The sequence below is a fragment of the Mytilus edulis genome, chromosome 1 (assembly GCF_963676685.1).
Source record: "Mytilus edulis chromosome 1, xbMytEdul2.2, whole genome shotgun sequence".
In the NCBI taxonomy this organism is placed as follows: domain Eukaryota; kingdom Metazoa; phylum Mollusca; class Bivalvia; order Mytilida; family Mytilidae; genus Mytilus; species Mytilus edulis.
The window spans coordinates 101,616,242-101,629,452 of NC_092344.1; the positions used below are offsets into that span (position 1 = coordinate 101,616,242).

Sequence of the window (13,211 nt, forward strand, 5' to 3'; positions counted from 1 at the left end):
AAGTTGCTAAGTTTAAAATGTCACTACAATATTTACGATTCCTAGGATTTTCAGTTTATCAAAGTATTTAAACAAACCCACATTTTTTTTTATAACTAAATAATTAAATCATGGATAAATATGATAAATTTATCTTTAAAAGGTACTTTTCTATCTCTACAACTTACAACTTTCTGTTGGCTTAGATCCTTCATCTTTCAAAGATTTACTCGATTCTGTTGATTTCAATGATTTACTTGATTCAGATCCTTTCACAGCAGTCTGCTACAAAAAACAACATGGTTACATAGTAAATATACTGTACCAAAAACCCACATTCACCTTCCAAATCAATAAATCATTTCAGGTAAACTGTTCATCAGGTAACAAAAAATGATGTTCCGTATTTCAAATACCAACATTTGTTTTTATATTTTAAAATTATATTCATTCGTCATGAGAATGGTTGAATCTCATTGAAAATCACACTTGAAACCTTCATCTTAATATGGAGAGGATCCAACAAAAAGTAAAGACACTTTTATAGTGGCAACAAAGTGGTGACAAACAGACTCACTGAGAATAAAAAAATATAATGTTCTGCAACAAATTATCATAATACTATACAATGTCTTTTTTCAAATTCATTGCCCATGTCTATTTTCTACTTTGTTGGCCTCAGGTCTACTCAGTACCCAGAGCACAAAAAATTGTCCTAGAAAAACCAAATCTCTATAAGTTAAGAAGGATTTGTTACATTACCTTTTGTTTTACTGGTTTGGCTAGGTCTGCGTCAGTCTTTGGACCAAGAAGGTCAAGAATCTAAAACAAATATTTTTTATATAAAGTTAGATAATTGATTTCAGATATTTTGTTTTGACAGGGATGCAAGTAAATCTTTGAAGGACACTATTGTTAAAATAACTACTATCCTTTGATAAGTTCTATTCCTATATTTTGTTTACTTGTATAATTTGCTAAGTGAATCATATTGGTAATGGTAGTATTATAATACAGGTTTGTCATAGTGCTGTACAAATATCCATAACTGAGGAACTAATTGATAAGATATTATTTCTCATGTTTGAACATCATACATTGCCAAATTATTTAAAACTAACAGTACCCTGTACAAAGCTCGACAAACTATTCACACACTGGTAAGAAAAAACAAAAATAAGAGGTTGAGCTATGGTATTAAATGTTTTTAAAACAAATAAATAAGTAGTATAATTAGCAATCAAGTATGGAATACAGACAAATGTAATATTAAAGACAGAGGAACAGACACCATCATCACTATAAAACCCTTAGTTTGCTAATCGGGGTGCAATTAACATTTTGACTGTCTCTTCAATCACATATCATATTATCTTATTTAACATTTGAAAAGAGTGTCCCCCTTCTGCCATAAACCATTTCTATTGCTGGTATCCAGTAATAGAGGGTAATGCTTTGTTAACACATTTCAAATACTTTCAACAGAACTTTAAAACTTACAATAGCAAAAGAGATTTAGTACCTGCATATCTACTTCATTCTTAATAATTTTTCCATCAGCAAACTTTAATTTGTTTCTTGCCTCACCTAATGGAATTTAAAATACATGTATTAAACCTTAAAATAGTAAAGATAGTTAAATAAATATAGAAAAATGCCAATTAACAAATGCCAATCAAGATGATCAAACTTTAGAAATATAATATATCAACAAAACAATCAACCTTCCAGTGTGTAATTTACTTATGATACCTTTAACAAGTGCTTGTTTTAAATTTTGTTACCTGGCTTAATAATGCATACTCTGTTATAAAAGATTGAATCGTAACTACCTGTGTTAAAGTTTTAATAAAAACTCAAAAACTGTCTTTCCTTTTCATCACTTCTTAGTCAATTATTTTTTTATCAGCTTGATATATTCTTTTGTGTATTATAACTACCTACTCATGATTAAGCCAGTGTTAAATCTGTATCTCTTTTCTATCAATTCATCTTTATATTTCTGCACTACTTCTTCTACCTAAATTGAAGACATTGAAAATACAGACAAAGACACAATCTACTTCAGCCAAAAGTTAAATACAATAACACCACTACAACACATACTTTCTCTGTTAATACTTTTAATTTTTGTTGTAAATGTATGCAGCAAACACTTTTTTAAAATCATTTTATGATCATGTTACTTAATGATTAAACTCACATTTCAATTTTTTGAAAATAACATACTTCTTTGACAACATACACAGGACAAATTGTTAAATCTGTAAGTTGATTGATACTGTGGATTCATTATTATTCGTTGGACACCAATTTTTGTTGATTTCGTGGGTGTCGGGGAATCACGAATTTTAATCTTTACTGAAAAATGAAATTTCTAAAGGAATGTATAGATACTTTGCCAAAACCACAAAAATAAATATCCACAAATTACAATTTTTCCTGAAAAAAATGAAAATTGGTACCCACAAAAATAAATGAATTCCTAATAGCGACAAAAGCGTACACCAACATAAAATTCTAATTTAGATAATTGGTAATATGATTTTCTTGATAGAGGGTTGCTGCTCACAAGGAAGCTATTAAACTAAGAGTTCCAAGTAGTGGAGATAAAATTATCCTTTTTTGTTAATCTGAAGGATGCAATTACGAGATTCCATTATGGAATATCTGTTTCACAGCTGATAGCAAATATGTTCAAAATGTCATAAGTATAATCCTGTCCCCTTTTCCCCTAATTAGACCTACCCAATTAGACTTTCTACCAGGTTTGTAACAACATTAGCAGAAGAAGGGATGCCACATGTGGAGCAGGATCTGCTTTCCCTTCCCCTTGCACCTGAGGTCACCCCAAGTTTTTGGTGGGATTCTTGTAGCTCAGTCTTTTGTTTTAAAAGTTGTGTTTTGTGTACTATTGTTTGTCTGATTGTTATTTTTTTTTAGCTAAGGTGCTGTCAGTGAATTTTGGACTTGAGTAGGAATGTCCCTTTGGTATCTTTCACCTTTCATCGACCACTTGTAACAAGATATCCATATACAACCACTTGTAACAAGATATCCATATACAACCTCTTGTAACAAGATATCCATATACAACCACTTGTAACAAGATATCCATATACAACCACTTGTAACAAGATATCCATATACAACCTCTTGTAACAAGATATCCATATACAACCTCTTGTAACAAGATATCCACATACAACCTCTTGTAACAAGATATCCACATACAACCACTTGTAACAAGATATCCATATACAACCTCTTGTAACAAGATATCCACATACAACCTCTTGTAACAAGATATCCACATACAACCTCTTGTAACAAGATATCCATATACAACCTCTTGTAACAAGATATCCACATACAACCTCTTGTAACAAGATATCCACATACAACCTCTTGTAACAAGATATCCATATACAACCACTTGTAACAAGATATCCATATACAACCACTTGTAACAAGATATCCATATACAACCTCTTGTAGCAAGATATCCATATATAACCTCTTTTAACAAGATATCCATATACAACCTCTTGTAACAAGATATCCATATACAACCACTTGTAACAAGATATCCATATACAACCTCTTGTAACAAGATATATATCTTGTTACAACCTCTTGTAACAAGATATCCATATACAACCACTTGTAACAAGATATCCACATACAACCTCTTGTAACAAGATATCCACATACAACCTCTTGTAACAAGATATCCACATACAACCTCTTGTAACAAGATATCCACATACAACCTCTTGTAACAAGATACCCACATACAACCTCTTGTAACAAGATACCCACATACAACCTCTTGTAACAAGATACCCACATACAACCTCTTGTAACAAGATACCCACATACAACCACTTGTAACAAGATATCCACATACAACCTCTTGCAACAAGATATCCACATACAACCTCTTGTAACAAGATATCCACATACAACCTCTTGTAACAAGATATCCACATACAACCTCTTGTAACAAGATATCCACATACAACCTCTTGTAACAAGATATCCATATACAACCTCTTGTAACAAGATATCCATATACAACCTCTTGTAACAAGATACCCATATACAACCACTTGTAACAAGATATCCATATACAACCTCTTGTAACAAGATATCCACATACAACCTCTTGTAACAAGATATCCACATACAACCTCTTGTAACAAGATATCCATATACAACCTCTTGTAACAGACTTTGAAAATTCATGATAAGATTAACATAATAATACATACAGCAGCTTCTACTTGGTCTGGAGATATGGTAACCCCTACTCCACATTCTGCCTCAAACTTAATTTTATCCACAGGAGGAAGTGGATGGTGGAGAAGATAATCCATAGCAGCTGTGGAAAAATAGGCAAAAAAGTTTGTTTAACATAAATTAATTTAACATAAATATGAAAATTAAAATCAATATATATTTGGTGCCTGCATTTTAATTTTAATATAGATTTGATGTATAATATGGCCAAAATTTCTATCATTATATTTAGTTTCATGATAAAAAACTTAATTAAAGCAAAAAATTCCAAGAAAGACAACTAATATTTTCGACGTGGAAATTTACCAACCCACAGGGTGTATTGTTTTTGTGTGTTCTCAGATAAAATATACTTGAAAGATGTTCACCATCTCTTCTTTTTCATGACATTAATCATGATAGTAGCTATTTCAATGTAGACATCTCTTTATTTATAGTAATGTTATAGATGTGAAATAGTATAAACTGTATATGAGTATATTAATGGAATATGTATCCTTATTTTTAAAAAAGCATAACAGACTTTGTTTTTATTCATGTATATTTCTATTATGATGAAATTCAACATTCAACAGGTTATTTTCATGAATTTAGTCCATATAATAACTACCTTGGTCCTATGTAGCCTCTTTCAAAATTCAGACGATAAATATAGCCTTAGTTTAGAAAAGAAAAAAATGTTTACTCATGTTTACTTGTGCGGTTTGATTTTCTCCAAAAATCGTTTAGTTTCAACAACAAAAAACAACTCTTATTATAGGCCATAACAAAATAAGAAGTGTATCCTATTGTGTGTCAAAAAAAAAAAGTTAACATACAAATAATGTAGGGAACCCAGCCACTGAAGTGTAGTGGGAATATTTGGTGATGGATGAACATATTAAAATCATTTTGTACAAAAGCAGAGGGTTTCTTTCCATTTCTTCAATATTTGTATACCATTCAGTTGTATCTCTGTTGTTATTTTCTTCTTTGTTATATATTCAACAATCATAGCCTGGTGAATTTTAATCTGTGTCTTTAACTTTGTAGCTATATTATACAATAACTTTCCCATTTCTTTATCTATACTCTGAACTCCACATTTTCTTGCCTAAAATAAATATAACTCTGTGAACATGCAAGCATTTATTATTCATTGTTCCTGAAAAAAAATAGAAACAATTATAGTTTCACTTTAATCTCAACTTCTGTGTAATCATTTATTTCTTGGATTTGCAAAATTCTTCTGTCTTTTGGTAAGTTTTGATCAGGATCACTTAAACATTTAAATTCATGGTTTATCTTTACATACGAAATCCACAAAAAAGTTCCTTAATATAAAAGTCATACTTTTTTTAACTAGACCTTGTCAGATATATGTACCATACGTTATGGATACATATAGTTATAGCCTTTTATAGCTCACTATGCGGTATGAGCTTTGCTCATTATTGAAGGCCGTACAGTGACCTATAGTTGTTAATGTCTGTGTCATTTTGGTCTCTTGACGTTGTGGGTAGTTGTCTCATTGGCAATCATACCACATCTTCTTTTCTATATAGACCATACTACATCTACTATGACAGTGGTCAATTAGTTATTCTAAAAAATACAGCTGAAATATCTAGAGCATTATTTGTGAAATATCTAGTGCATTATTTGTGTTTGTAACTATGTATACTGTATTGTTTATTATATTTGTAAAAATATCATGGGGACGAAGTCCCCAATAACAGTAGAAAATTCAATTAAAAAAAAAAAAATTAAAAAAAAAATCGGGAATATTGTCATTGTACTAATGAACTCAAAATCGTTCAATTTTTTTTTTTGTCAAGTTTTTGAATTTTCGGATCTGCGCAGAAATCTACTTCTGTTTCCGGTCTTGTTTGCATGAGACTTTGAATAAAATGTATATTTATCAGTCGAAGAAAGGATTCATTTTTAAAAATTGTTTGTTATAAAACAAACAAAACAAAAAAAAAACGTTACCTGATGATAGCGTTTCTTTGTTTACATTGAATATGACGTCATAACTTTAATAAGGTCACAACTAAAATCCCTAACAGACCCAAAATTGGAAACGTTACGTTCTTTGTTTACATTGAATATGACGTCATAACTTTAATAAGGTCACAACTAAAATCCCTAAGGTAGCAATACACAGTTAGGAAAAAAACTTAAAATTGACACTCATAATTTTTAAACACCCTCTTTCCCCTCCTGTCTAACAAAGAAGGCTTTATATGTGTGTTATGCATGTATATACTTATAGAAAGAGAATCTTCCATAGATTTGATTTCTAATGGTCATAAGGGTGAAATATAATCCCTCTTGGGTGTAACCATGGCAACAATCTGCATTTCTTAGATACAAAATATAGCAAAAAAGGGGGGTGAACATGTCACAAAAGTCTCCAAAATTTGGTCTAAAGGAAAATTTCAATCAATTACAGTAATTAATACCTTTCCTGAATCCATAGGTTTATATCTATCAAGTGGTCCCAAAAAAATCATATGCTTATCTGCTCGTTTTTCCATAAAATGGAATTGAAAAGATCGAGCGCAAAATCTTTGTTGATAAACACTACAATAATGTATGGACCTATGAACGGTACGGATAGGAAAATACGGACTGTCAATCATATAAATGGCCTATACAACATGTTAAAAACAATCTTAATGTTCATATAAACCCACTAAGAAGGCTATATTATTCTTCAATTATCTAAAAATCAATTTTATTGTACAAAAACTTTCATATTTAAAAAATTCACAGGGGCCATAATGCGAAACTAAACTTCTAACTGTGTATTGCTACCTAACAGACCCAAAATCGGAAACGTTACGTTCTTTGTTTACATTGAATATGACGTCATAACGTCACAACTAAATCCCTTACAACAGAACCAAAATCGGAAACGTTACGGTATTTCCGTTTCTCTTTTTAACATTTATAAAAAAAAATCATACGGACTTTGTCTCCATTCACAGGTTATGCCTGCCTCATATTATAATGATACATGTATGTCCTTGTGAGCCCATTTGATGGAAATAAAGCATCTTCTTCTTCTAGTGCAGGGGAAAACGGTTCATTCAGAAACAGTGTTCTGTCACTGTACATAGTTTATTTTTAATCAAATAAAAAGGTGTGTAATTATCATCACATTGGCATTATTGCATCATTTTTGTTTTTGTTTATTCTTCGAAGTTACTATAATATTAGTCGCTAATTTGCACTATTATAAGGGAAACTAATGTATCATAAACCTGTTCGATGGCTTGCTTAAGGCTGGAAGAAAGCTGTTCATTTTTAACAGTCTCCTGTGCCTTCTGCTCGCTCAACCCTATGCTAACAAAAGTAGCTGTCAGATCTTCACTAGCCATTTTCACTTTCAACGTGCTTCCGGTTGAGGTGATAATAATATTGAAGTCGGTCGTCGGATTTGATACCTCGGATTTGCGGAAAATGAAGTCGAGCATTCGATTGGACATATTTTTGTCACATGATTATAATTGTTGTCAAAAGTTACAAAAGTCACATGTTTCAAAACTAGTTTATTATTTTACAGCGAAGATTTGTTTTCGGTAAGTATTTTTAAAAGTTTACTATCCCTAGTTCAAAATAATTCAAATTTAATAGACTGATTTACTATTTCAATCTTGACCGAAATATAGATTTTTTTATTCTTATTCAATATTGTCAGAGACATATAATACATTGTAATATTGTATTATATGTCTCTGATATTGTTCTATAATTTATTTGTTTTCCAGTGGCTCTTGTCTTATTCAAGGATTTGTATAGTGTCACTTTACAAATCCTTGTCTTATTTAAGTGCTAATATTTGTGTGTGATATGAATATGCGGTAAACTAATGTTACTTAAATTATTAACATTAGCGCAAGTATTTATATGTGTCATTGATTATCCGTGTACGGTTAAGACCGATTAACTATCCCCAAGTTGAAAAATCCAAAGATTCATTATACAGGCATTCATTGTATTTTGTCGGATCACATACATGTTAATTTTTAATGTAATGAAGTTGCGAAATTGTATACATATACGTTTTGGTGCTTAAGTAATTATTAAAAAAATCGGGAAAACGTAAAACCAATTAAAGCTATAAAATAAAAATGTAACCGACTATAATCGAGTTAATTGTACTGTAAATGAAACACTCAAATTAAATAAAAAATCCAGTCATCAACACCGAAATCCGTTATAGTTAAAAGAAATAAAACATATAAATCATGATAACCACTGACGATGTTTCGGATTCTGAACAGGCATGGAGACATGATGTGGCGAGGTTGTACTAGTTTTCGTTTGATCCCGGCACTTGACTCGGGAGTTCCCTCTTTTAATCCCGAGCAGTTGAATAAGACAAGATACATGGAGGTATTTTCAAAATGGTATCGCATGTAATCTGCCTTAGTGACATATTAATAAATCCTAAAGGACCACGTCTATAATATCTTGTTTAAAACGAACCGATTCACCAAATTGTGTATTTTTTTCTTCCTTAAAGATATATTGTTTAATTTGGTTTTTTTTCGTTCCAAAAATTCATATCGAAACATTCTTAAGTTATAGTTGTTAATGTCTGTGTCATTTTGGTCTCTTGTGGACAGTTAATTGTCTCATTGGCAATCATACCACATCTTCTTTTTTATAATTATAGTCCCTCATTTTTATCTAAATATCATACGGTATTGAGTAAGTGCGTCTTGGTAAACTGATCATAAATCATATTATAATCATTATTTCCTGGTTTTCCAATGCATACGTGAAACAAAGTAAACAAATGTCACGGCTGAAAATCTTTCATTGCAGGTGATAAAATGTTGACCATCTTGTCGTTCTTAGGACCAGCTGTACACAGCCAGCTAATGAAATATGGCAGTAAGTAACTGTAATAAATTGTTTTGCTTAAGTTTAATTCATGATTTCAGAATAAACAAATTTACAAACGTAGTCAGGAGAAATCAATACGTGCATCATGAGAAATCAAGACGTGCATCCAACGAAATTGTCAAAATTGAGAGATAAAGATATTTAAAATAAACATGAAAACATGTTATAGGTTTTCTACATATCAAACTCGTCAAATATCAGCCGCGAGCCACAATGTGAACCTTTTTGCATGGCTTGTGAGCATAGCGAACGACAAAAATAAAGTATTACATTGTGGCAAGCGGCTTATATCTTCTATCTATGTACAGAAAAACTTAATCTATGCATACCAGCTATCGGCGACGTAACAATTATTGTCAGAGGAGACGTTATCAAGGACGTCACAAAGAGTGAGGAGACACTATCAGGGACGTCACAAAGGGTGAGGAGACGTTATCAATTACTGAATTAGCTTACTTTCGTCAACGTAAAACGGTCTTAGGAAGGGAGAAAGACCACAAATAGCACGATAAAAGAAGATTGTCGGAGTTTCTTTGTAAAAAATATCGTAAAATACTTGCCGCCGTTGACACAATAATGTGAATAAAAAAAAGGTTGACATTGATGCTCGCGGCTGATATCCAACGACACATATTTGAAGACTGAGTTGAAACCCCAAATACCGATCATATTTATGTGTAGAAAAAAACTAAGCATACCAATTTTCTCAGTAAATTTCATATGAAATTTAAGTTTCTTATTTTTTAAGCCTTATTAATACTCATTCACATATGAGTCATGAAATACATTATAAGTTGGTCTTTCGCCAGTTTATAAATAGTGAATTATATAAGGCAAATATATGAGGCTGATGGTACCAAACGGACTAAAAAATATAATAAAACGAAGAATAACAGACAATACCAAGGCCAAACTGAATAAAAACGACGAAAGGGAAAAAAAGATCAAGACTGAACAACACAAACCCCACAAAAAACTGTGTGTGGTCTAAGTTGCTGCGGAATGGTTAGCAGATATTTTCAACTGACGGCCACCTTTCCGCGTGTTACTAAGTGTAATTAAGCGAATGTCACAATCTAGTAAATGTGGACAGATATATTCCATTAGTATTAGAATTATACCCGGATAACTTCCCTGTCAAAAAAGATTCAATTGGCTATTCGTGTTTTGCTGTTATTCTTTTTATGATATGCATGTGTACTTGAAAGCTCTAGTGAAATCTCTGTCACAACGTATTTGTTTCTTTAGCGATATCTGGGAACATTTTAAGAAATGTGTTCCTGGCGATAAAAATAAAGTAAATTACAAAAAATAATTAAAGTTCATTTGTTCATGTGAAAGGTTAATGTGACTATAAAACTGACAGGTTTGTTTATGTTTCAGTATTTGACCCTAAAAGACACAAAGAGACTTATACAGATACATATGATTTATTCGGATTTAAGCTGGATAGTTCAACAACAAGTCGCCTGCAAAACAGCCTTCCGCATTCTACACAAGATACATTTAATGGAAGTACATTGGACAGCACATCTAGTGAAACCAATAAGGAAAGATATGTACGTGGTAAAATAAGGCCTTAGTTTGGCCCTTTTTAATTGCATTGGCATAAACTTAAAATTTTATTCTTTTAAAATTATTCTTTTCTTTTAATCAATGAAAGGGGCTACATCCTTTTGATATGTTCAGCTCACAAATGGCACGTGTGGATAAAAAAATTTGACAGAAGTCATTCCAATGTTTTCTCTTTTTATTTTATTTTAGAATGGCGTAAAATCTATTCTTTCCTCAACAAAAGATACTGAAGACATTAATGTATTGGAAAAGAAAGTGAGCTTTGCCTCAGATATTTGCATAGTACATGAATTTGAACATGACAAGAACGAGAGAGTTTTAAGTATGTCAACTCTAGCATCAATGGGATCGGAACTTATTCCTGATCAGTATCTAATGTTTCCAGAACTGAATGACAATAATAACGTGAGTTATAAATTTTAGTTGATAAGGAAGGGAGGATAAAATTAAAGAATACGTTTGTCAAATTTTGAAAACTGTATGATAACCTCAAGATGCCTATATACAATATAAGTTGTCTTTCATCGGTCATTGGGTTGCTATATCATTGACAAATAAACAACGCCTTATAACTTTTTTCAGTTTACATGCAATACAAACAACATAACCAATAAACGCATTACAACAGTATCAATATGAAATTATGTAGCACAGATTATGTTCCTGGATAAAGGACAAAACATAACAATCTATACAGTATTACACAGATAGAAGGGGACAAACACTATGTGATATTCTTAAATTGGACACAAGTGAACTGCAAGCAGGGAATGTGTAATTGAAATACAGATTATTGAGAATATACGAAGACAATCAATTTTAAACTCCGTTCACTCGTTACAAATGTATAAATCTGGGACTATAACGGCAATTAATGTATGCAGTAAAATACCTCAAAGACAAATACGTAACATGTTAATGTAAAGGTTTGCGGTATGCATGGTATGGAGCTCATCACCAAACACCAACACAAATAATCCGGTTTCATACTTATCCACTCTACACCATTCAGTAGTTTTACAGTGAGTAGTTTATTTGATGTACTGTGTATTGCTCTATGCTCATTATTAATGCATGCTGGTTTTATTATTTTACACCTATATTTGCTGTTTGTTTCAGAATCGTGAACCAAAAGCATTTGTGTTCGGTTCGTCGGAAAAACACTGCTCTGACCACAGATTAGCTGACCACCTATAGACCAAAATAGATTATATAGAAAGAATACCAATTTATGGATTATTTCTAAATTTAATATAACGTAGCCAACAGTCAAATGATAAACGGACACACAAACATAATATATAGAAGACTCAGCATACAAATGTGCAATATAATAGTAATAGTAACAGATACGATATATAAAACCTGTACTCAATGAACATTAAAATTAGCTAAATGTTGCAACGTATTTTACTGATCTGGAAATGAAGAGTATGCACTAGCCAATATTATGGGACAGTATAAACAACTTGTACTTCGAGAAAGACAAAAGAAAAAACAACTTCTCTAAACTTTGCAAAAGACAAAGAACTCTAAATCATATATAAAAAAGAAACAGCTCTAAACTACAAGCAAAAGACCAGAAGCTATATTAAGAAAGAGACAACAGCTCGGAACTTTGCAACAGACCAGAAGCTATATTAAGAAAGAGACAACAGCTCTGACCTTTGCAACAGACCAGAAGCTATATTAAGAAAAAGACGACAGCTCTAACTATGCAACATACCAGAAGCTATAAATTAAGAAAGAGACGACAGCTCTAGCTATGCAACATACCAGAAGCTATAAATTAAGAAAGAGACGACAGCTCTGAACTATGCAACAGACCAGAAGCTATAAATTAAGAAAGAGACGACAGCTCTAGCTATGCAACATACCAGAAGCTATAAATTAAGAAAGAGACGACAGCTCTGAACTATGCAACTTACCAGAAGCTATAAATTAAGAAAGAGACGACACCTCTGAACTAAGCAACATACCAGAAGCTATAAATTAAGAAAGAGACGACAGCTCTGAACTATGCAACAGACCAGAAGCTATAAATTAAGAAAGAGACAACAGCTCTAGCTATGCAACATACCAGAAGCTATAAATTAAGAAAGAGACGACAGCTCTGAACTATGCAACTTACCAGAAGCTATAAATTAAGAAAGAGACGACAGCTCTGAACTAAGCAACATACCAGAAGCTATAAATTAAGAAAGAGACGACAGCTCTGAACTATGCAACAGACCAGAAGCTATAAATTAAGAAAGAGACAACAGCTCTAGCTATGCAACATACCAGAAGCTATAAATTAAGAAAGAGACGACAGCTCTGAACTATGCAACAGACCAGAAGCTATAAATTAAGAAAGAGACGACAGCTCTGAACTATGCAACATACCAGAAGCTATAATTAAATTAAGAAAGAGACGACAGCTCTGAACTATGCAACAGACCAGAAGCTATAAATTA

The 13,211-nt window shown here is 31.9% G+C and overlaps 2 protein-coding genes across 3 annotated transcripts in view; one reads left to right on the forward strand and one right to left on the reverse strand.

Moving 5' to 3' along the window:
* Positions 1–7,691, reverse strand: part of LOC139516287 (glutamine--tRNA ligase-like) — a 29,263-nt gene extending 21,572 nt beyond the window's left edge. The window contains exons 1-7 of one of the 2 annotated variants that reach the window (XM_071306311.1): positions 7,530–7,691; positions 5,221–5,374; positions 4,254–4,363; positions 1,924–1,999; positions 1,502–1,566; positions 742–801; positions 168–264 (exon numbers count right to left, since the gene is read on the reverse strand). In XM_071306311.1, coding sequence (XP_071162412.1) covers positions 168–264; positions 742–801; positions 1,502–1,566; positions 1,924–1,999; positions 4,254–4,363; positions 5,221–5,374; positions 7,530–7,646 — 679 coding nt within the window. In that variant the 5' untranslated portion in view covers positions 7,647–7,691. The remainder of the gene's footprint in view (positions 1–167; positions 265–741; positions 802–1,501; positions 1,567–1,923; positions 2,000–4,253; positions 4,364–5,220; positions 5,375–7,529) is intronic. The other variant, XM_071306320.1, reaches the window with a different exon arrangement.
* A 37-nt stretch (positions 7,692–7,728) lies between these two features.
* On the forward strand, positions 7,729–12,064 carry LOC139516412 (uncharacterized). Its single transcript, XM_071306488.1, has 5 exons — positions 7,729–7,847; positions 9,100–9,168; positions 10,564–10,739; positions 10,945–11,160; positions 11,875–12,064. The coding sequence occupies exons 2-5, from the start codon at positions 9,108–9,110 to the stop codon at positions 11,950–11,952; spliced, it is 531 nt and encodes a 176-aa protein (XP_071162589.1). The 5' UTR covers positions 7,729–7,847; positions 9,100–9,107; the 3' UTR covers positions 11,953–12,064.
* The last annotated feature ends 1,147 nt before the right edge of the window (positions 12,065–13,211 follow it).